The sequence below is a fragment of the Sminthopsis crassicaudata genome, chromosome 3 (assembly GCF_048593235.1).
Source record: "Sminthopsis crassicaudata isolate SCR6 chromosome 3, ASM4859323v1, whole genome shotgun sequence".
In the NCBI taxonomy this organism is placed as follows: domain Eukaryota; kingdom Metazoa; phylum Chordata; class Mammalia; order Dasyuromorphia; family Dasyuridae; genus Sminthopsis; species Sminthopsis crassicaudata.
In genome coordinates this window covers 1,971,709-1,996,205 of record NC_133619.1, presented here as the reverse complement: position 1 = coordinate 1,996,205, position 24,497 = coordinate 1,971,709, and the positions used below count along the sequence as shown (strand labels likewise).

At 47.5% G+C, this 24,497-nt stretch overlaps 1 protein-coding gene across 5 annotated transcripts in view; it reads right to left on the bottom strand.

Annotated features, from left to right (window-relative positions):
- Positions 1–24,497, bottom strand: part of ACAP2 (ArfGAP with coiled-coil, ankyrin repeat and PH domains 2) — an 87,393-nt gene that overhangs the window by 11,723 nt on the left and 51,173 nt on the right. For 3 of the 5 annotated variants that reach the window (XM_074297808.1, XM_074297806.1, XM_074297807.1), the window contains exons 7-16: positions 23,555–23,599; positions 22,669–22,764; positions 21,934–22,008; positions 15,720–15,832; positions 7,958–8,009; positions 6,252–6,352; positions 5,366–5,471; positions 4,141–4,349; positions 3,797–3,866; positions 2,522–2,613 (exon numbers count right to left, since the gene is read on the bottom strand). In XM_074297808.1, the coding sequence (XP_074153909.1) occupies positions 2,522–2,613; positions 3,797–3,866; positions 4,141–4,349; positions 5,366–5,471; positions 6,252–6,352; positions 7,958–8,009; positions 15,720–15,832; positions 21,934–22,008; positions 22,669–22,764; positions 23,555–23,599 (959 nt within the window). Of the gene's footprint in view, positions 1–2,521; positions 2,614–3,796; positions 3,867–4,140; positions 4,350–5,365; positions 5,472–6,251; positions 6,353–7,957; positions 8,010–10,865; positions 10,887–15,719; positions 15,833–21,933; positions 22,009–22,668; positions 22,765–23,554; positions 23,600–24,497 lie in introns of all 5 variants that reach the window. The other 2 variants (XM_074297809.1, XM_074297805.1) reach the window with 1 other exon arrangement.

The window sequence follows — 24,497 nt, the reverse complement described above, 5'->3', positions numbered from 1 at the left end:
TCAGTAGACCAAGGACATCAGAGCCAGGCCAGGATAAAAAATATTGAGATCTAGGTGTCTTCTCTACTCAATCATCTCTAGAGATTTCTACTACCCCAGAAGCGTTGTGAAAGGATGGTCTGGCCACACCCCAAGAGCTCCCATAGTTTCTTATCTACTGAGAAGACTTCCCAACTAAAGGGCACTTAGGAAGTAGGCCATTAAGAACATCAAGCCAGGCTCCAGTATGGTAAACAGAGAGCACAGCAAAACAGCAAAGTCCCTCCCTGTCCTCAAGAGTGCGAGAAAGTCTTTTTCTTCATTCCGGCAAACACCAGCTTCCCATACAATTGTGGTCTTTGGTTTCCTAAGTCCGTGACACTCACGGACCCTCTCGGATGTACTTCAGAAGGTATTGCTGCATCTAAGTCAATGAGATCTACGTATTTTAGAGTTTCAACCTTCCTTTTCTCCAGGTTCCTTGCTAAATCTTCTGGACTTTAGCCCGCTTCAACTGGCATTACAATTATAATAAACTTGGCCCTTGACTTGGCTATGGGTTCAAGCCTGCAAATTCTTTTGAGACACCTCACTGCTCTGCAACCCCCAACCTTTTGGGGTCCCTTCCCAACCTCAACATATGTGCATATCCCTTTCCTACAGTTGTGAGAGGTACATGATCTATTTCTCTTCTAATGGTTTAACAGTCTAATTGATGATATCAGAGAAAGAATGAATCATTGGTAGAACTGATCCCTAAGCATTATACACAGCAATAACAAGATTATATGATGATCAACTCTGATGGAAGTGGATGAGATGATTCAAACCAGTTCCAATTGCTCAGTAAAGAATCAGCTATACCCAGAGAGAGGACTATGGGAAATGAGTGTGGACCACAATATAGCATTTCCACTTTTTCTGTTATTGTTTGCTTGCATTTTTGTTTAACTTCTCAGGTTTTTTTTCTTTCTTTTTAGATCCAATTTTCCTTATGCAGCAAGATAACTATAAATATGTATACATATATTGGATTTAATCTATACTTTAACATATTTAACATGTATTGGACTATGTGCCATCAAGGGGAAGGAGGGAAAAAGTTGCAACAGAAGGTTTTGCAAGGATCAGTGTTGAAAAATTATCCATGCATGTGTTTTGTAAATTAAAAAAAAAAAAAAAAAAAAAAGTTGATTCCTAAGGAAGGGAACTGAAAGTTTAGCTTCATGGTCCCATGCTCTGTGGAGATAGATGTCTCTCCTTCCTGTATGTGGCCCCACCTTGCTGTGTCCAGCCAGAAAGTCCAAATTCTATCACACCCAAGGTTAAATTTCCCCTATAAATCTGTCCATGGTCCAGCCAAGCTTTGCTGAATCCCTTTTGGGATCCCAGGCCACCAGAGAACTCTTCCTCATGGTGTCTTTCCCTTCCTCCCTTCCCCATGTCATCTGGTATTTCTCCTCAGCCCTGCACAATGCCTTATGGTATCTTTCTCCTTCTTAGAGCTAATTCTTTTGCTAAATCCCCTTTAGAATTGAACTGCCTACATAAAGGCATGCCCCAACCTCTCGGGGTACTCCCTTTCTCTGTTTAAGTTCCATGAGGGAATTTGTCCTTTCCATCATTAACTGTGAACTCTTTCAACTGGAATATCATTCATATTTAGAAGTTCTGGGCTGATCTCTTCAATTATTTCCTTCAAAATAGTAATAAGGCATATCATCCCATCTGGTTCTTAGGAGAGACTGAAGATTCTTAGGTTGTTTCTTTACCACTTGTGCATATTTCCTTTAACAGTTCTAGGTTTTCTTCACTTTTGTGGGTTTGCACTCTGTTTCTTTGCAGTAGCTTGCCAATATAGATTCCAATTTTTCCATTTTGCTTGTCATTTTTGTTGAGCTGAACAGAAATTCTGCTCTTCTAATTCTCACTTCTCTGCTAACCTCTCAGGAACAATGGATTTTCAGTCATTTTGTAAATTCTGTCTGTATTGTCCAATCCCAATAAACTTGTGATGGAGACCCAGAAAGAGGGGACTGAATTGGATGATAACATAGCACATTCACCATTTTTGTTGTAATTGCTTGATTTTTTTTCTCATTTTTTTCCTTTTTGATCTGATTTTTCTGGTGCAATAGGATAAGTGTGGTAATATATATAGAAGAATTGTACATGCTTAACATTACTGGATTGCTTGCTGTCTAGGAGAAGGGAGAAGGGAAAGGTGGGAGAAAAATCTGGAACACGAGGTTGCAAGGGTGAATGTTGACAACTACCTTTATGTGTTCTTTTTTTTAAAACAAAAAGCAATTATATAAAAATAATAATAATCTGTCTTTGCCCCTTATTGCCTAAATTAGAATGAAAGTTCTCTGAGAGCTATTTCATTTTTGTATTTTTACCTCAGAGCAAAGAACAATCACTTAACTAAATGTTCACTGAATAACTGATTCCAAGAAAACTTTTTTAAAAATCAAAATAAAAAAATCACATTTAATTCCTGCATTTTGAAGAGATATTATAGGATACACTAAATTAGTACCTTTGTCCAGGCTGTGGTTTCTTTATTCCCATTTTCTCAATTTTGGCTTCATAAACTCGATTCATAACATCATTTCCCAACTCACACATAAGCTGAGTGGCAAGAAAACAAAGGAGAGGTAATATAGTCTTTAAAGCATGATATTAATGCTCAAAACACATGCAGCAAGTATTACATCGTTTCTGATTCTGCAACAGGCGGATTTCAAACCAGAGAGCCAAGCCTGAGGAGAAGGCGCTCCCATTTTAATACCCCCCATGCCCTCTGTACAGATTACGGCACCTCTCACTCGCCCAATCACCCGGTTAAACAAATTACAGCACACTGATATAATGGAGCACTACCGTGCTGTGCTTTGTGAACCGAGAAGTCCAGAGAAATGGGAGCAGCCCAGGGAGACAGGGCCATGAAAACAAGAAGATACAGGCAGCAGAGCTACAACTGCCCTCGATGTGACAGGACGAAGGAGCCCCAGCCTCCTCCCTCTTTTGCAAACTCCGGGCATGGCACAGACTGGCACATCATGATGGAGGAATCTGTTTAGTTTTGTGGAGAAGATGGGGGGAATAAGAAAAAGGCCAATCCCCACTACTACGCAGTATCTAGTGGGCCACCATCTTTGGTGTAAGGGTGCTGCCCCCTGGAATTCCCACAGCAAGCAAGGAGGAGCACTTGTCAGGATTAGCTTGTAATTCCTTGGGGAATCCCTTGCATTGACAAAATCATCATGACCCCCCAGTTCCTGCAGCCAATCAAAAGGCCAGGTTATGGTGTTGACCTCCCAGGTTATTTTTCTCCTATAAAAGAACTTCCTGGTACCCCACTTCTCTCCGGGGTTATATAGCTAGCTCATCAGGAACTTCCCCTCCCCTATTGTGTCCTCCTGCTTGTTAATGGCAAGTTCCACTAAGGAACTTAGCCCTCTGCTAATAGCTACAAGTCCCATAAGGAAATTAGGCTGCTGTCAGCAGCGGAATAAGGTCTCTGCCTCTTCATTTGGAGATGGTCTAAAGCTACAACTTCTTTTGAGACCCCTTGCTTCACAGCCCCAGACGCCACTCTATTTTGGGGTCCAAAGCCCCTGCTCCCCAGCATTTGGAGGGCTGGACCTGGAGAGTTCCAAAACCTCAATATGTTCCGGGGGCTCAGAGATAGTTCCCCATTTTTTATGCTTTTTGTCAAGGGAGACTCGGTTGGTAGGAAAGGGAGAGAGATGGAAATGAAAGTGATGTAAGAACCCCCAAATGTTGGCAAAGTGAAAACAGCTACAAGTACCTTGAGAAGCTCGGGCTCCCAGCTGTCCAAAGTTAAAGAGCGCACTTTGGAAAAGTGGACCCCAAGACTCCTGAACAGAAGAGAACGGCATCAATAAACAAGATGGTCCATTCGGAACTCCTTCCCCCTTCGGCGCGTTCCCCGGCCCGGCCCACCTCGCCCGTCACAGCCGTGTGACAAGGCCCCGAGCCCCCCACGTGTGTACCACACTCCTCACAAGCACCAGGGCAAGCCTCCAACCCCCAGAAGCGGCTCTCCCCGGCACGCAGACAGGACAGCCCGAGGGGGCCCCTGCGCCCGGGGCTCAGCAGGGCGAGGAGGGGTGGGGGGAGGAGAGCACCTACCGGTGTATACCTGAGCACTCAATGCACAGGGTGATTCCCAAGTTGATGCTGGCCCACCGGGGGTCAGGCAGGCCGCAGTCGCAGCAGCTGGCGTTGCCGGGAATGCACTGCACCCGCTGGAGAGCGCTCTCTCCTTTCAATAATTTCTCTTTTGACTCATTCCCAGATTCCAGGCTTCCCGTTGAGGGAGATGACTTCTTATCCAGCTTCTAGGGGAAGGAAAAGGAAGAAGCAAGCTCTCAGGCGTGCGCCTCTGCTGGAGCTTCCGTACATTTTTACTTTACAGAAATACTCTACAGACAAGCCAAGGTGGAGTTCCACAGAAGAGACGCCGCGCAGAAAAGCACAGGCCGTCCCCTGACAGCGCCTCGTGCTGAACTCCCGGCTGGGCCGAGTGCCTGGGAAGCTGGGTCAGCCAATCCTGCGCCTGCCGCCAAGCTCCTAACTCTCACCAAATCCGCTCTCTGCGGACTCAGTTTCCCTATTTGTCCAATCCTCTCAAGCCCTTGCCAGCTCTCTGGCAGCTTTAGGGCTGGCTGGTCGGAGGGAGAGGCATCCACAAGGCAGACTGCAGAGTGTAACCCAACAGGGGAACAGGATGAGGGAAGGAGAGGCTAAGGGGGCACCGGGAGGAGCCCCACTTAAGGGGCCACGTGTGGATGGAAGCTGCAGCAGGAGTAACAGAGCTGTGGGAGTGCTCCAGGGCCCACCATGCTTAACCCTGATCCTCACAACCCCCGGGGGAGGGATTATCCCTGATGACTTGGCCAGGCTCACACCGCCAGGAAGTGGGGGAGGCACGATCTGCCCTCTGAGCTTCCTGAGTGGGCACGGTGCCCGGTGGGTGGTGACCTCCCGCAGCCCCAAGGGAGGAGGACTACCTGGAGAGGGCCGGCCCCAGAGGAGGCCCCATTTCCGGGTTGGCTGGGGAGACTATTTCCCGGGGAGCCTACGTGGAGGCAGCACATCTTCCAGAACGCCTGCAAGCCACCAGGGCCAGACAGCTCCACTCTAATGGGGCCTGGGTGAGTGCCCAGTATGGGCAGAAGGGCTCCCACCAGCCTCCACCCCCCCCCCATGGTCTAGTCTTTCTTAAGTTCCAGCCTCAATCTGCACACTGCCACCACATCGCTCAGGGCTCCCCCGCCTCTAAGATGGTGGGGTCCTGGGGGGCTCCCATGCCAGGGGCTCCCAACGCCCCCAGCAGATAGCACACAATACTCACCTCCGCCTCATCCCCCTTTTCTCTATACGCAGTGGCGATACTGGTTTGGACGGCCTTAATCCACGCCTGGCGCAGCTTCTCGGAGTCGGCCTGAAGCATGCAGCTTCTGCAAAGAGACCGAGGTGTGGAGTCAGGCTCCTGGGCAGGCAGAGGGGCTGCCCTGGCACAGATGGCAAGGCTGGGGGCATCCCTGCTCCAGAAAACGACAGCTGGATCACCCCCACTAGTTGTCTGAGGGATTCTGAGCTCTTCCCTCCACAAGATGACCAACCACTGACTTGGGCATTGATGAAACTCTGGGTCCTTTCTCAGGCCTGGAAACCCTTAAAGGCACCAGGGATGCCCCAGTGACTGGAGGGCTGGGCCTGCACTCGGCCAGGACGCTACCGGCTGTGGGACCCCACACAAGTCCCATGGCTTCCCCAGCAGAGTGCCCGCCAGTGAGGCTGCAGCAAGGGGAAAACGAAAGCTTGCCACCAATGCCAGCCTGTGGGCTCATGGGCACCCCAGAGCAGGGCACGGACGCCAACCTTACTAGCCTGACTCCTAGTTCAGTTTCTGGGCCATGAGAAGGCCTGAAGGAGTGGTCACAACCAGGGCAGCAATTCTGTAAATGTGCCCAAATGGTAGCAAAAGTCCACCCCAGCCGGTCAGCCAGTAAACACGTGCCAGGCCTAGAGCTCAGTGCCAGGATGCAAAGAAAGGCAAAGGACAGATTCTGCCCTTGAGGAACAAGGGACAAAGTTAATGGCACCGTGCTGATCAGTGATGGGTGCCGGGCCTGCACACCCCCCTCTGCAGGGGATATGCTCTCTGCCCCCCCATCCAGCCCCAGGGGAAGGGGCCCAGGGTCCAGCCTCGGGTACCAGGAATGCTCTAGACTCACTTTGTGGGTGAGACCACCTCGAAGCAGAACCGTCTCTCGACATCTTCACAGTGCTTCACAGTGCAAAGCCTCAGATCTTCCACCACAACCGTGGGATTGTCCTAGGAGGGAAGCACAAGCTGGTGGGCGACTGAGGCCAGCCTTGAGGGACAATGGGCGAGAGACAAAAAGCCCCCACCTGCCCCAGGCTGGGGAAGGAGCCTGAGGACATCAACCGAGCAGAGCCACCACGAGCTTCTTCTGAACCAAGAGGCTGCGCCACAGGCAGGCGTACCAGAAGGCCACAGGGCTTAGCCACGGGCTTGTTTGCCAAGGCCAAGACCCAGGTGGGGTTCTGCCATCCAGCAGGACCATCATCCCATCGCTCCCCCTTCATCTTCCCTCTCCCTCTCGACCGCCCACAGCCATGGCATGGAGGCCTGAGCCAGCCCATCGCCTCCCTTTCACTGTAAGCTCCTTGAGGAGGTCGCCAACAGGAGAAGCCTCTACTGCTCCCCCTCGTCCCCTTAAAATCCTGTGGTCCAGCTCCATCATCCACCAGCCTCTCCAGAGGCTGATCTCTCCCTGGCCAGCTCCTTGTTGTCTCTGCCTGCTGACAGCCTGGGCCAGGGAGCAGCCTCTCCTCCACTTTTCCAACCCTGCTCCCCTCTCCCCAACCCTCCTCCCCCTCCAAACTCGCTCCTGGGCCCCTCCTCCTTCCACAAGGCCACAGCCCTGGGCCATCACCCCAGCTCCCACGGGTTCAATTTTCATCCCAAGAAAGATCCGAGAAAGATCCGTCCTGCGGCCCTCACCCCTCCTGCCCTCCAACCTGACATCTCCAACCAGCTCATGAACATCCATGTCGTGGACTCAACACGCCCCAGACCGAGCCCCAGATTTCCCTCCCAGCCTCCCTTCTACCCTGCTGCCGTCTTCTTGGACCATCTCCAGTCAGATCTTTGGGACATCTCCCCCATACGCCCCTTCCTCTTAGAGCAGCCCAGGCCCTCAGCCCACATGCTTGAGCTACTGTAATGGCTGCTGTGGGGTGGGGTCTGCGCAGTCTCTCCCTTCCGGTCCTTCCCCAAGTGACCTTCTGAAAGGGAAGCCGGATCACACCATATAACCCTCCCTCCCTTCAACAAAACCCCACTGGCTTCCTGTCGCCTTCAGGGTGAAAGATCAATCCCTATTTTGCCTCCTTGCCCCTTCCACCCATGACTTTGGCCCCTCGGTTTGCCCAAGGCCGGGCTGGAGGCCTGGAAAGTTCTCCCTCATCTCTGCCAGGTGCAGCTCAGACTCCACGTCCTTCAGTGAGCCTTCCTGGTCCCCACTCCCAGCAGTGCCTTCCCCGAGATCAGCCCAGTGGCTGAGTGTGTCAGTCCCCATTCTGTTAACAGGTTTAGGTGGCGCTCCCTACACGCCGAGCGCTCTGCAATGGCCGTGCTGTGTGGCAGCGGGGGCTGTGATTCACCCTGTTTTCAGGGTACACGGCGTGCAAGGCCTCCATAGCCAGGAAGGGCAGGAGGCCAGATCTGAAGTCAGCCCCCTCAGGCTCGGAGGGCAAGGCTCACGTTTGCACTTTTTTTTTTTTTTTTTTTTTTGCATCTGTACGTGAGGCTGAGCACAAAGCGGGCACTTCCCGAAGTCTGCGGCTGCTCAGGAAGACTCACGGCCCGAGCCGTTGGAAATGGCCAGGACGCCGCGGCCTGAGCGGTACCTACCTTGAATTTTTTCTGGTATACTAGCTGATTATTCTGTATTGAGAACCAGCGTCTAAACAAACAGAAAGTAATCGAGTTATTTGCAAACATTTTTTATCTCATTTGCTGATCAAAATAATGTTTTTACTTTTGGAAAACTAATTCAAATCAGCCACAAAATGAAGTTTTTAGAACTAAGTCATGACCATTTTTGTCAGTAGGAGATGCATATGGCAAAACAGAAGGATGAAAAAGGAGAAAGCCAGCAATTTTAAACTGCAGAGTTTAATTCTGATTAAAGGAAATACGTTATTGGAATTAGTTCCTCTATGGCACATGAGTCTCTAACAAATATTATTCTTTAGTATTCCTATATTAAATAGAAAAATTTGCATTGCAAAAAAAAAAAATCACCCCATCTTTTTGAAGTAATTCTTTGTAAAGAACTCTAATAATGGAGTTGTTATTTTTAGCGTCTGGATGGAGATGAACATTGCAGGAGTGGAGAAGGGAGAAAGAATGGATGAGAAGGTACTCTTCTATTCCATGTCACCCATCCATCACAGGAAACATCAATCAATACTCTTTTCTAACTGCTAAGCTTTCCTGCTGAAGGGGAGCAGACAACTCATCAGACTTTATTAGAGAAAACGGAATCCAGGCCTGGGTCGGGGCCGGGGGTGTGAGTCCTTCCAGACCACGCCATCCCCCACTGCCGCTCTGAATGCTTCCAAACCACAAGCCCTAGTCACCCAGGCTGATTCCCTATGCATTGTGCAGCAACAGGCGCTGCTCCTGCTCACCAGAGTGCCTGGGATCTCCTTAGAAAAAAAGATCTGATGTGCTAACATGGACTCCTTCTGAGCCCCAAGAAGCCAAAGCCAAAGGGCCCCCCTTCTTGGAACAGGCCACCCACTAAAGGAAGCACAATCCCTCGAGCTTCACGCTACGCCATTCCAGCCACTTTCCATTAGCCCCGCGGAAGATGGCTTCGATTTCAAACGTTAGTAATTAATCTATTAGCAGGTGGAAATTCTGCCTACGACACACAGAAGTGTTCCACAGAACAAGTGCGACTCCTAAGAGCCCCCCAGTTACCACGATGAAAGCCACATCTTGCAGGCAGTAAAACCTCCATCCCAAGGCGGTGGGTTCAGCCAGCTCCTCCTTTTGCTATTAAGTTCTCTTGGATTGCCTCTGCCATCTAACAAGACAGCTACCCAAGTGCCAGCCTGGTACAAGTCACTTCTGTGAGAAAATCCCCAAAGTGCAGGCCAGGGAAGGGACATTCGGGGGTTACTCTTTGCTCCTGACCACAGTTGGTTAGATGGGTTAAAGTGATGTTTACACACGCAAGAGAGAGAGCCCAGCCCAGCCACACTGGAGAACATGCAATGGAACAAATCTCTGGTAAAGCTCAAATACCTGCCCTCGCTCAGGGACGCAGAGCGACTCTCAATTCTGCCTCCGTCTGCTGTGTTGTCACGGACAGAGAGAGTGGCTGAGGGCTTCTGCTTATGCAAGGCCTCATGGGAAATATGTGACAAGCTGCCAAACTTGCGGCTATTTTAGAATGTTCTTCTCAAAAAGGATCACGGGAAAGATGGCCGCTGAGCTCATCTGCCTGGCCCTGCTACAGGCAATGGGGAATTCTGTTTGCGGACTATGTGCACTCACTCTGCAATTCTACCCTGACATCGCTCTGGCCCAGTCTGCTGAGATTCTGCTCAGTTCTGTACACTTGAAGAAGGCAAATTAACTTAGCAAACAAGCAACAACAAAAGGGTGGGTGGAATCATCGCTCCTTTTGGCTCTCAAGGAGTGGTCCTCACCTACACCCCCTGGCTCTCAGCTGACTCTAGATTCTTTCCCCCCCCCAGATTCTGTTAGGGATCAGTGTGAACGTGTGAGCAGTGGCTGGGAAGGGGGGGAAATACGAAGGTCTGCCGACTAACAAGGAAATCTATACAATTCCTGATCCTGGGAGTACTCTCAGCAAGTGAAGAATCCAACTTCAAATGGCCACATCCAATTGTGACCCAACATTGTGGGATGCCAGCTACGCTGCTATCATGTGAACACCAGAATTTTCTGTTTTCAGTGACCACGATGAAAGCCAAAGGCATATAATACATGAACTTCAGGAAAGGAAACAAAGTTTGCCTAAGACAATTATAGAAATACTCTGAGCTTATATCATGCCCTTCATATGTAAGAAAGACAGCCAGGACTGAAGGCCAGAAAATTAAATCAGGAAAAATGAAATATTCCTGTTGATTTTTTTTTTTTTTTAAAGAGTAGATTATGAGGACTTTCTTGGAGGGCAGGCGACCAAATGGTCCGCCCCACCAACTTCAGCTCTCGGTGTACACTAGTCTCACAGCTATGCTTGAAGTCAAGAACAAAGGTCAGCTTCCTATTTCCACACTAAGCTCAGCTTCAAGAGATGGCCTAAAGGACTAATTCATTCATGTTCTATGGGAGACACCGCAGCTGAAAAGGAGTATGCCTGAATGTGGGCAGCCTATATAATGCTGATAATGTCAAATTCCATTTATTTGCTTCCCTTTTGTCTTTTTTAAAAGCAAGACTATGGTAACAAAAGGCTCTGGAAGCTACGTAGAAAAGACTCACTATTTCTTGGTCACAGAACTAGGGGTTCATACTGACCACAGCCGCCACAATCTTCCCGCAGGCCACCATGAAGTGGGACAGAGACTGGTCTATTTCTGTTGGGGACGGGATAGGACCCTGTGATAGATCTTCCCAAGAGCTCTTCCATCTTGATGGTTCAGATTTGGTATAAAAAGAGACTTTCTATCCATTGCAAGTAATCCACGTGAAATGTCAACAGAGGTTAATTGTGAGCTTTCTCATGCCAAAAGAAAACACTGGAAAGGGTGGAAAAAGAAAAGAAGCTAATTGGTACCTGATGTGATCTGGCTTTCTCCTGTCATGTGAAAAAATGGGGCAGGATTAAAACATAAGGGAAAGGTAGAAAAAAGAATGAAATGCAAATGAGCAAAATAAGCAAAGGCTGAGCATGATGTGAAAACCGAGCAAGAACAAAGTGACCGCCTGAAAAAAGAGCACGGTCAGCCCAGCCCTGCAGGTCACAGCCAAACGCCTGCATTCACATGGACCCTCACAAGGCCTGTCAGACTCTGGCCCCCGGGGACAGGCAGACTGGGAAACCTCCCTCCTTAGAGTCATGTTTGTCAAAGAACTAAGTAAAATACAGAGCCGTACAAAGGAAACCATTCTAGTGAAATACAATGATCAAAAGATATTTTTCCTAAAGTTTATGAGTCCCAGGTTTGGCACAGACAAATTCTACTCAGAGAACTCAGAAATTTGGGTCAAATGATTTTTTTTTTAAATCCAAAAAAATGAATGCTACAAATTTTGAGAGGACCTTATTCCAGGCTCCTTTGTAATAATGTATGAGACAATCTTGGATCCACGACACAAGTGTTCATGCAGTCTTCGATCCGACTCCGTAATTTTGTTCCACTGCCATCAGAACCAGTCAGCCAACACTTCCCACTCTGTTCTCACTTCTATACCTGGAACTTGTCTTTGTTAAGATCTAAATGATGGGGTTTCTAGAAGACATCGGGGATCAGAGGGTTTGGGAATTTTATCAGGATGCATCTCGGGGATGCTGAGCAGCACTTCTTTGATATGGCATGATGCTCTATCACATCTACCATGCCTCTGACTTATTCTTGGGAATATACAGAATTTGTTGTTTGACACTGAAGTTGTATATTTTAACAACCATGCATCCTGGAGTTTGCATCAGAATGGGTTTTTTCCCTCTCTGAAAACAATCTATGGAGTCTTTCAATTGGTACTTTAGTTTTCTGTGTTCAAGTTCTGGGCAGTCTTCTTTATTTGGCATTCAGATTTTTGTATTTACTCTTTTGTGTGCCCTATAATCCTTAAGTTACCTTTGAAATCATATTTTAAGAAACACATTATTGCTTTCACTTCTCTTCTTTCAGATTGTCCTTCATTTCTGTGTGTTTGCATTCCCAATCAGCTATTCTCTTTTTTGTTGAAGACTTGCCACTGCGGATTCAAGTTTTTTCTATTCTTCCAATTACATCTGTTCCATTAGCCATAGCCCTTCATAATTCTTACTTCTCCTTTAAATCATTCAGGTACACCTGCCATGTTCCACTCTCTCAGGAATCCACACGGTATCAGAGAACTAATTCATTTTCCTGTGACTTATAATGTCTATGTACAGATATCTAGAATTATTTTACTGATGGAAGTCATATTCCCTTTTGTTGTTAATATCTTTTGGTTTATTTGCTCATACTCAAGATTTTTAACTGAATTCTTGGGTGATTTCCTTGTTTTTCTTTATATTTCCCTATTGTCACATTCTGACTCCTTCCCCTTTGACTGATCTTTCCCCCTCGGGACTAGACCTCAAGCTTGATTCGTTCTCTTCCCAAGCTGGTCATGATCCCAGTCTTAGTCTCTGCCTCAAATGATTTCTGCATGAGAGGATAGGAAGAAGAGAAGACAATGGCCCCAGCTGTGCTGCTGCTACACTCTACTTTGGGCAGGCCTGGTAGATCCACAGGCACTCTGGTGTCCCACACCAAGAAGTTCTTGCTGTTGCTGACTCTAACATGCTGCCATGCTTCACTAGCAGCAAGAACAAGTTTCTGCTTTTTGATTTTCTGTGGCACTAGGAGCAAGGGAAGAGGGGGAAAGTGGTGGGAGTGGTTGTGTACAACTAAGTTCAGGGACTGGCTTGTACAAGCCTCTTGGAAAGTGGAGACTGGTGGGGCACAGGGTGCAGAATCAATACTTTAGGGGTGAGGATTAGTCTTCTCTGCTATCTACTTGAATTATATATATGCTTATTCCTCCTTTCCCCCTCAAAGTAGCCTACTTACTACCTCTACAAATCCTCACATGTTCAGTCTTCCTCCAGTTTCCTAAACCTGAAGTGTCCCAGCCCTCACCAGACTTTATAATTTGCTTAAATCCCCCAAACCACCTTCCTCCCTGATCCAGGGCCCTCGTGCCCTGAAAAGTCAGCAAGGATCCTGGCCCATCCCAATTCACTTTGCACTGACCATGAATGCTTTCTTTTCTAATGATTTCTCCAGGGGTGCTCATACACACGCACACACCCGTGAGCTCCACAAAGCCTGAAATCCTTTCTAACCAAAGCTGGGCCAATAGGATCCCACTGAAGGCTGAAAAGTAGTGAAATCACTAAAAAGCATGACTGGAGCATATCAGGTCTAGTTTTCAATCACCTTTAACAAGAGACCTCTTATTAGAAAGTACTCTACAGAGGAACCTAGACCGATGTTTATACATACAGTGGTTTTCTTGTTTATGTGGCTGCTTTCTTTCAACTGATGTAATCTGTGGGGCAACAAGTTTCCCCTAAGTAAAGTCGAGTCCCAGGGCCTTGAATCTAAATGGCCTCCCAGGCAGTTCTCCGCCTTTCAGTGTTTGATCATGTTTGATGTCTGGCCTCATGGAGACTGAAAACTCTTCCGAAACCCAGTGAGCCCCATGGATTGGGGGACAAGGAAGCCGCAGCTCCTGGCAGCTGACGGGAGCGTGTGAAGCCGGGCCCCACTCCAACACCCCTCTCCGGTTCAGAAGACAAAAGCCAGGGGCATGGGAAAAGCCGAACCAGCTGAAGGACAAGGCAAGATCTGGGACAAGTTACACACTCAAGGTTCGGAGCCAAAGAGCACAAAGGCCACGGTGGATTCAGGGCCAGGAATGTGGGGCAGCAGCTAAAGGCAGTGCCGAGAGAGGAAGGGACTCCTGCTGCTGCGGCCCCGAGAGGCCCGGGGCTCCTGCTGGGAGGGGGCTCCACAGCCCGGCAGAGGCTTCTCTCTGGTCTCGTGGCAGCTTCTCGCTAGTTCCTCTGTTGTCCAGAGAAGACCATCATGTCCTTCATGAATCCTGTCTGTTTTAGCCATTTTGATGGAAATGGCCGGTCATTTTGGACCACAGGATGACCCCGTGAATATCACACAAACAGGGATGAAGATGCAGAGATTTTTCTCAGAAATCGAGAGCTCCCATTTCAAATCCCAAGATGAAAGCATCTAGTTGTACCCTCCGGTGCTCAATTTAGAGAGGCGGGCAGGATTGCACCAGAGCCTCCTGAGCCCTGAGAGGGCGGCACCTCCGAGTTAGGCAGAGCCGTGACTTCTTCAGAGTGAAACCTGGCAGCCCCTCGGGCCCTCTGCCACCCAAGATGGGGCAGAGGTCCCGTTGGAACCAAGATCTCTCTGATTCGAAAGCTGGCTCCCTCTGACCAAGTGACGAGCAAGAAGTCTCTTCTCTGAACAGTTTAGTCTTATTGATTCTTTATATCAGTTCATGGAAATAACAAAACGACAACCTTAAGGAAAATTACTTTTTCTTCCCCAAGGAGGAGACTGGCTCCTTTAGCCTCTGATTCCCCTATTATCTCCAAGGCTCCTCTTGACAGGTCTGCCATCTTGGCCCTGCAGTAGGATGGCTCAGTGGGTGGGACGTACCCTCAACGCCATCTCTCCTTTCTGGCTCTCTCCAGACAGCCCCGATAATTCGAGGGCTTCATTCTCAGCCCTCTGTCAGGCAACAGGACAAGGGAGCTGCCCTCTTCCCAAGAGCACAGTCAAGCTTTTCTGAGCCAAGTCTTAGCCAACTAAAGTCATGTGATCCAAGAAGAACCAAATCAGTGGCTGGCACAGATCCATCTCCAGTCTAAGGTCTTTCTCCCAGCAGTCACTGCCATCAGAAAAATACTCCCAAGAGGGATATGGACCTCCTACAACATGTGAACCCCCCCGGAAGCCAAAATCAGGTTCTTTAAAGGGCAAGGGTCTGCCATGTATTGTGAACACTGGCACCTAGCACGGGACCTGGAATATATAGGAGGAGCTTAAGAAATGCTTACAGACTTGGAAAAAATCATAATAAAATGATAGCTACACCCAGGATTTAAGCTACATCTTAAATAAACAAATAAACAAAACTGGGCATTTCTCTATTGTCTAATATTTAGCTAAATGTAACACTAAAATCTGCAGATACAGTAAAAACCCACCACAATCTTTTACTTGAAAAGCAACTTTTGTAAAACACACACACACACACACACTAAAGAGAGTCCAACTCTCGCAGATGCTCAATTAGCCATCTTGTTTTGGCCCTTCTCTTTTCAGAGAAAAATGAATCGGGACACGAAAAGCTGCAGTTAGGGAGCTAACTCCCCTCAGAAGTGGCTCCAAAGGCCTCGGCCTTCAGGTCTCTTTCTATTCTCCCTGATTCTTCGATGAAGTCCCTGCTGCACGCTCCCTAAATGATACCAAAGCACAGAGAGGCTCAATCACTTTTACAGGATTGCTCCCAATGCAGAAAGGATCCAGGAAACCCGTCCACTGTGGTAGCCCCGGACAAACTGAACCTCGCTTGCTGGCGGCTTCCCCGCATGGGGTGGTGGACGCTAAGTGAGACCTGCATACCATGTGTACTACAGGTCCCATGTGTTGGCCATACTGAGCAGAAAAAAGGGCACAAGCCTGGTCACTTGTAAGAACCAGCAGACTTTTTGGTATCATTGACATAAACAAATGGGCTCTTTTAATTTTGAGAACTTAAGATTCCTGGCATAATGACTCCCCACCCTTTCCCCTAAAATACAACTTGTGTGATCAAGTGTAAAAGCCTGAGAGCAGGGAAAAACAGAAAATGGAGGTTGTTCAGGAGTGTGGAGATGTGGGTATTTAAAACACGTTACCTGTTCCAAGTCTTGAAGGCGTTACTGGCTCGTTTGAACAGATAGCCTTCCATGACAATGCCATTGGCCGCGTCCACATTATATTCTAGCTTGGTATCGTCCGTGGAGAAATCCTAGGTCAAACGACAGACAGAATCTTTAGACAGCATTTCAATTCAAGGCGGGGAACTTTTTGGAGGTGGCGGTCTGGGCTCTAGACCGATTATCATGCCTGCGGCACAGAGGGCGGAGGCTGAGGAAGACAAAGAGACTGGTGCTCTGGCTGGACAATCCTCATGGGAGAATTACCCTCACCGTTGTTTAGAGACACCGAAAACTCTCAGCTGGTCAAAAAGCATCAGGCAAATTTTAAAACCTGCATGCACGGTATCTGATGGCCACCCTCGGGGCTGGCCCCCGATCGGCTTCTCCCCTGTCCGAGCGTGATGCGAGCTTAGAGGGAAAGGCGTGGGGGTGCAGGGAGGGCCCCGACGGGAGAGGCTGGGCTTATGGTGCCTGGCTCTAGGCCCGGGCTGAACCAGAACAGAAATGGCAAGAAGCCAGACTTCGGCTCCTCGAGAGGAGAAGCATCTTTAGTCTAATGAGAGCCAACAGACCATTAGTGCTGCAAGAGCAAGTGGAAAACATTGGGGGGAACCACGGAGGGGGGCCTTTACACAGAGGCTAGACCACCACCTCTCAGCATCCCCCAGAAAAAAAGAGAAATAACTTAACCTTGAACTATTCAAACAAGGTGAAATCTGGGGAAACAGGCAATAGAAACTGTAGTTAGAAATTTAATTAATGCAAATTAAATGCCCCAATAAGCCCCCAAAAGTTCAGAAAGTCCTTTAGTCAATAACTATGTGACTCAATTTCCAAGTGGAGAAATGGCTGCCAAAGGCAGGGATCGGGACTAAACCCATCGACCAGCTGACAAACCAAGACGGTGGACGCTCTTGAGTGGGACTGTCTCACAGGACAGAGGAGCAATGACATGAAGAGAGTTTTGTGGGCTTTTTAAGAATGCAAGGCAAGCCCAAAGCATTTAGAGATGAAACTGGAAGGCAGATCCCAAAGAGAAGATGCAGTCTGCTCTGCCAAGGACGTGGACCTCATGCCCTCAGAGTGCTCTGGAAGAGACGGGAGACCCAAGAGAGCAGGCACGAAGAGGCCGGGCGGGATCCAGCATGAGGCAGAGGCTGGCGGAAGCACAGCCAGGAGCGCTGAGCAATGGACACCAAGGCATCGGTCTGGAGAGGGGGATCCCAGAGACGAGGACACGCTCCTGGGCCTTCTCAGAATGAGTGATGGCAACTGAGGGAAATCCGGAGCCACCATGCTGCCCATCACTACAACAGGGGTGGGGGTCCTCCCAGACATTTAGGAGCACCCGTTGCTGCAACACCGACACCATGGATGGTCCAGGCGTGGCCACAAAGGCTTGCAAATTGCACCTCTATTTCTCCTCGGTCTCTCTGTAACTGGAGCCAGAACACACGAGGTCCATGATAGTGACTGCCTTAGAGCGCAGCATTTGCACCTCCGGGAGAGGCCTTGTGGAGGAGGCTGAGCGGAGGATCTGCTTAGAAGCCTCAGATACCTCTGCAAAGGAACTTGAACAAGCAGGAGCAAACAAAGGCAAACACTTCAGCTCTGCTTCTACTTCTCAAAGATATCGAAGATGAAGGAGCTATGTGCCTCCCATGTATTTATGCACAATGGAACCAAGACAAGAAATGCCGGCTGGGAGCGGGACCTTCCTGGCCTGTTCAGGTGGGGACGTGCAGAGGGGGCACAAGGCTGGTAGACATAGCCACAGACATGGAAGCAGGGGGCAGTACAGGAAGGGGGTCTGGCAAAGGAAGAGCTCGCGCTTCCCGAGCTGGTCTTCTTTCTTCTTCAAACATCCAGAATGAACTCCCTGAGTCCAGGCCCAGCGAGCATCCAGGCCCTGCTTAGCCACCCCTTTCCACACTCCCCAATCTCCATACACGATAAAGGCTCCCTAAGAATGGCACGTTGCTGGGTTTCTCGAGCAAACACAACGAATGCACCACGGAGAACGTTTCCAAGGCTTACTCTGCTTTAGGCTTTTTGCCCAGAGTCACCCAGCCAGAAACTGTCTGGGGCTGCATTTGAACTCGGGTCTTCCTCACTGCAGGGCCATGTCCTGGACATGTCCACCCCAGAAGTCAGCATCACAACCTCAGAAAACAAAACAAACTCAAGGGCTGCCACCTTCTCCTAGGAATTATAAAGCAGAGAAAGCACAGGGAGGCTCATCAATGGTGTGAGGGCTTCCCTAATGCTCCTCATCCACCTCTCTGAACAGACAGGACCCCAATGACCAACACACTTCAATGACGCTTAACATTTCTATAACAGAAACGAGCAAAGGCCCTAGCCTGTGGAGTCTGATTCTATAGGTGGTAACTCTTTCCTGAAGTAACTCACTCAAGTAACACAGAAAAGGGAATCGATCCACACCCTCTCTTTTTCCTTTTCTCTTTCCTCCACTTTAAAATCCTGAAGTTACAATTTCCTTGTTTGAAAACTGCTTTTTTAAACAAGACCAACTGAGCAGTCTCCAATGGGCCAGAATGAAGCACTAGATGCTACGTGCACACGTGTCAGGTTTTGCACTAAGGTCCCTCCAGCTCTTCTCTATAGCATGGTCAGGAACTGGAGCCTCCATCAGCACCCTCACAATGGAGGGACATCTGTCCAGGGAGCAAGAGGAGGAGAGAAGAGAGAGCACAGGATCATCAACCAATTGTAGGGTGCCATGGAAAAAAGAAAAAAAGACGCCATCCAAGGAGGGGGTCCGGCAAGAACACCCTTGTGGAAGGACAGATGGGCAACCCAGAGACTGATCGAGAACTCTTTAGAACTCCAACAAATTCACACATTTTCCTGCAGCAAATGTGTGGAAGACATGGACAAGAGGGAGAGATTGCTAAGTGCGCTGGACTGGGAGTGGGGAGGCGTGATGCCTGGGATCCCTGCCAAAGGAAGCATTGCTCAAAATGCACACACTGCATTTCTTCCCTGAAATTTTTGTATTAATTATGAATGATTTCTTATTCCACTATATTGTTTGGGATCAACAAAAAAGTCTTTTTAATAGAAATCAGTATTTCAAAACAGGTAACACAGACCATGGAATCTTCCTTTATGTTATATCCCCCCAAAGGGACAAGTTTTTGTCCCTTTAATAGATATTCCTCCTTGGAATTGATTTGGAACAGGAGGTGGGTTGGTTGCTGCCCTTCATGCTCAAAGAGGACCGAAAGCAGCTCAGAAGGCTCCACACATTCAGGCACATGCAGAGCACGTCAACATCTGGAGTGGGGACAACTCTACATTTGGGCCTTCGTTGAACTTGCATCCCATGCGGGGCGATCCCGGCTCTCGGTCTCCCATATCTCACAATAGATCCCAAAGTTCTTTGGAGAGACTTTGTATTAATTCTGCTGATCTTCAAGTGAGCACCAAGTGGCAATTCTCTGTAAAACTGTCTTTTAGGCAAACCACATGGCCAGCCCAATGGGATCAGGCCGTCCACAGCAATATGTGGGCGCTTGGCAGTTCAGCTGGAGCGAGGACTTCAGTGTCCGGCCCCTGATTCTGCCTGGCGATCTTCAGAATCTTCCTAAGACGATTCAAATGAAAGCATCCGTTTTCTGGCCTGGCGCTGGCAGACGGTCCAGGTTTCACAAAGCCTCTGTGGCCCTTCTGAGAGGCAGGCAATCTAAGGCTTCGGGAGGTACCTCCACAGCCAGAACACAATATTCCTGCTGTACACACACTGATGCATGCTCACGGACACAGCCGGCATGAGAGTGCGGGGCAAACAAAGCAGCAGAAACCATTGTCAACAGCTCCATCTCTAGGGACTTTGTGGCACCTCAGACAGTCTTGGAAGTGTCTCCTGGCTATTTTTTAAAATTGCCGCCCCTTCCCCTGCAGCCTTCACTTGTTCCTAGATTTAATGTAGTGACGTCTTTTAAAGACCAAGACGTTCTCCTGAATGAGGAGTTCATTTTAAAAAGTCTTTTCAAGATATCTATAATGAGCTTTTGAAAACCAATGAATCTCTAAGTACAAATGACCAAGACCTCATCATTTTACAAGTGATAACAAGGGAGTTCCACAAACCAGGAAAGAACCAAGGCATAAAGCTTAATTAAACCTATATTTTGAAAGAAATGACCACAAAGACATTAAATGACCATTTCAGGCAGGACATTTTTCAGCTTGCAACAGTCGGCTAACAAATATTCCTTAAGTGCTTCCTCTGCGCCGGGTACTGTGAGAGTGCTGGGGATACAAAGGAAGGGAAAAACAACACTCCATGTTATCCACTCTCAAGGGCCTTCCATAGAGAGTCTCCAACATAACTGCTGCTGGGAGGACATGAGTGCAGAATAAGAACAAAAGGCTGCGAATTATAAACCAGGCACTGACTTTTCATAGTGGCTTTGATCTTGTAATAATATCAAAAAGTTTATCAAATATGGTTTTCCTAAGTGAATAAACTCTAATATACAATGCAAAGAAGTGAACGTTTCTATAATTACACATAAATTCAAATGCGCGACATAAAGAATATGTAAAAATCACTGAAAAGTATAATATTAAAACAAAATGCCTATAGGGCATAAATAAGTAGAACTATTAGAAGCTTTTTCCTTTATAAAATAGCTTTTAAGAATAATTTCTTGGTTAATTGACATTTTTTTACCTGTAATGCGGCCTTGTGTTAGCATTTAAGAGAAAAGAGTAAAATATACATCATGATTAATATAATTTATCTTTGAAAGGAAACCAATTTAAAAAGTAGAATTGAAATTGAAGTCATAATCAGAATAACATTCAACGGTCTACGACTCAATCTGGAGCTCTGGTGGTTCTCAGTCCAACAACCAAGAATCTCCATGGCCAGTGGCCCAGCCCGGCCAAGTCTTGCTGACCACATTTGCTTCCACCACGTGGCCTACAAGGGTGAGCCATGGAAGCCAGAGGCAGGCTTGCCTTTCCTTGTTTTATCTGAATATCACCTTCTCTCTAGATCCCTGGCCCATCTCTTTGGCAATCCTCCTTTTCTATCCAATATTACTTAACAATCCCTTTTATCTTTAGTTTTCTTCTCTTCCATTCAGAATCTTACTCTAAAAATAAATCACATTTAGCTGCACAAGCAAAGGTATTGCTCGTGCAATTGATTAATGAGAGGGAGCAGCCATCACAGATGTTGATCACATCCTGGGGTACATCACATAATACTGGTTTGAAATATTCTAAATAAACCTCTATCTTCAGGGAAATTTGGGGACAGCTCTCTCCAGGTAAAGAGGATTGGTCAAGGACATTTTGAAGCAAAAATTAAGCCTATTTTCATATTTCAAAAGCTACTGATCATCTAAGTATTTCATATACAAATTTGATTTGATTTTTGATATTTTAAAATGGAAATGGAATCCTTCTGACTTTGGGGGATCTTGGGTCTATAAAATGTTCCTGAGGAAGGGACTGAATTTCTCAATGCTCTTGGGCAAGCTCTGGTCCCATCCATGGCAACACTCTCTTCCTCAATGATCACCTCCTCTTTCTTTGTACCCTCTGGCTCAGTTTCTCCTTTTTACTCTTGATAAATCAGAACAAATTGAGATTCTTAAACCTCTGCAAGAATGTGTTCTCTATTGCACCCATTGGGCATACAGAGTTTCCTGTTATGATGGATTGTGGCAACTTCAGATTTCCTAATGGAAAAAGCAGCTTTTAGTGCTGCACCTTTAGGACTATCTGCCAAGTCCTTTCATTATCCTCGGGTGAATGTGGCTGAATGCAGAAGCAACCAAGATTATGAGGACCCACCGTCTCATTTAAAGGAACACACTTCCCACCATTGCCTCCCTTCTCTCGAGCAAAGGTAATAGGGCTTGAGTCCGGGGACTTTGTCCCCCCAAAAAGCCTTCCTTTCGAGTCAGGGTAACTTGGGTAACAGGGGCCCTCAGGTCCAAGACCAAGCTGTCCCTTTGGCTTGCCTTCTCATTAAAACACCAAGCTGGTGTGACATGAGGGCTCACTTCTTACATCAAAGAGTCAGAAGGAAGACCTCATTCCCAAGACAAGCTAGCTCATCCCAAAAGAAGGCACTCTCCCTCACTCTCCATGAGAGGCCTGACTTGTTGCCCGCCATCTTTCCCGGCACCTCACAGCTAACCAGTACCTTCTGCTGGATGGTGGAATGTTTCTGCTCCATGTCTCTCTTCTCTTTGGCCGCATCCACTACCAGTCGATCCAGCTGTGGGGGAAGAGGAAAGCAAGGGAGCACATCATAAAATCATCAGGGGAATTAAAACACCAGAGATGGGTTCATGTCTTCCTGGAGTCGTGAAGGTTTTAAATTCTGTTTGGTGACACTCAGAAGCCTGTGATGTCAGTGCTGATGTAGCCAACAGAGCAGCAGCAACAAGATGAGCTTCACGAGCTACAGAACGTCAAAAATAAGGAAAGATTAAAAACCCTTTCTAAGAATATTGTCAAGTGGGACACAATTCCAAAGTCCTGTTCCTCAGGCTCAGGTTAGAGCTTTGGACGACAAAAAAGGCCGATTGCTACGAAGGAAGACTGGTGTAAAGTAGGAGTCTTTATCCCTGTTTAATGGGTACATCTAAAATCTTCGTTTAATAAAGTCCATGTTTTCTCATCTTAACTCATTTAATCCAAGGCCAATGTCAACTAAGGGTCTCCTATGTGTTAAGCACTGTCCTATGTCCTGACAACAAACCTAATGGTCTCTGCCTTCAAGGGGCTCCCTAAACACACAAAATATTGAGCTGGGATAAAGCCCAGATCATGGATAGCTTGGGAAGAAAATGGCCCTCAGACTGCACCTTGGGTGAGCAACCCCTGACACCCCACAGGTGACCAAGGAGGGCCCCTTTGAGGGAACGGGCATTACCTGTGCACCAAGATCCTTCATGTAGGGCCCAAGCTCACTAAAAAGATCGTATCCCTGATGAAAGAAGGCCAGGTGGGCGTACATGAAAGATAACATCTGGAGGGAGAAAAACAGTTCACAACAGTTGGAACCAATTTCATTAAATCCAGACTTGATTCATTAAGAACATTACTGCATGGTGTTAAGAGAAATAATCTGGAGAATGATGGGAATTATTTTCTCCAGCTGAAGATCACCCGCGTTCCCACCTCATGGTAACATTTGTGAATCAATCCCAACTCTCTCCAGGAAAGAGTTCACATTTTTCAAAGCACATTAAACAGAAGCAGCACTTTCTGCCCCCCACTGAAAAGGACACCAATCGACCAGCCTGTTACAGGCCACTGCAAACTCCTCTCGAAGCATGTGGATTCTTGACTGCTTTTTACCAGATCGATTTGATGCACACTGACGCAGATAAATGCACATCCCTTCAGTAGACTGAACCTGGCTCTCCAGCAGACACACACATACACACACACATACACACACATACCCCACAAATGGAGAGGTTTTTGATCCTGACTAAAAACATCCAAATTTTTCTCAGCCAGGAGTTTTTCCTGAGATTCACTCAAATGGGCTAGAAGCAAATCTGCGTTAAGGATTTTTTTCCTTTTAGGCTTTGATTCCAGACTCTCCAGAGCCCACACTATTTTTGACATTTGTCCTGAAGACCCCAGAAGGCTGTGGGGACTGAAGCACTCACAAACATCCCCAAATAAAGCAATAGTTCCAAGGCTTACAGGCTGTGGTGTCCACTTCCAAAAGCCCAGGGGGATTCAATTGAGCCTCCTTTTATATACTGGAATACAGAAGTATTGAGAGGATTCATAAAATGTCTTACTGATTTCAAGATTTCCGATCTTCTTTTTGATTGAAGCACATTGATCTGGGGAGAGAAAAAGAGGAAGCGGTTAAGCGATTCCTTTCAGGAAAATGACCAAATGAGCATGTCAGGGAAACCCGCTCATTCACCCAGGCCTCAAAGGAAGGTCTCCACAAGGGGCCTCAAAGGAAGGTCTCCACGAGGGGCCTCAAAGGAAGGTCTCCACGAGGGCTCGCCCAGGGCAGCCTCAGGTTCCAAGGGCTTTTGTTGAATATTTTGTACTCACAGGGAAAGTGGCAAATTAACAAAGAAAATTCCCACCCTCATCCTCTTCTTGACCTCCATTAAAACAGTCAAGACTTAAATCAGAAAGGTGAACTCATGAAATTGCAACACAAGCAGGTGGGGGTTTTTCTCCCAAAATACAAGTCAATGGGATTTTTTAAAGCACCTGCCAAGGGGGGTCTCCTTCACACCATGCTCTTGGTTCGATGATTACTGTGACAGTGCAAACCCCTTGGGAACAGTTGAAAAACCAAATCAGAAGAGACTGGAACGAGCCCAAGAAAGACCAAGTCTGGAAGGAGGGCTCAGAAGAAAGGTGGAACACTGGGAGAAGGGCTTGAGAGGCAGTTTCTTCAACAAAGACCTCCTGTCTCCACTAGATGGAGAATTCCATCAAACTTATAAGCATAAAAGCCATTCTCCATCTAATAAACAATGAACTTTCTTCATATGGTTTCTTCAATGAAGAAATCAAATGTATAGTCAGAAAAAAAGGCTCTACCTCCTCATTGAGGAGAAAACTGCAAATGAAAACTTGGCTCTCCCCTCACACCGAGCAGATTGCCTGGAATGGCAGAAGGGGAAAATGACAAATGTGGGAAGAGACCTGGGAAGATGGGGCGATCCATCGCCCCGGTTTGTAAAGCTGCCCCAGCCACAGCACTCTTAGGTTTCC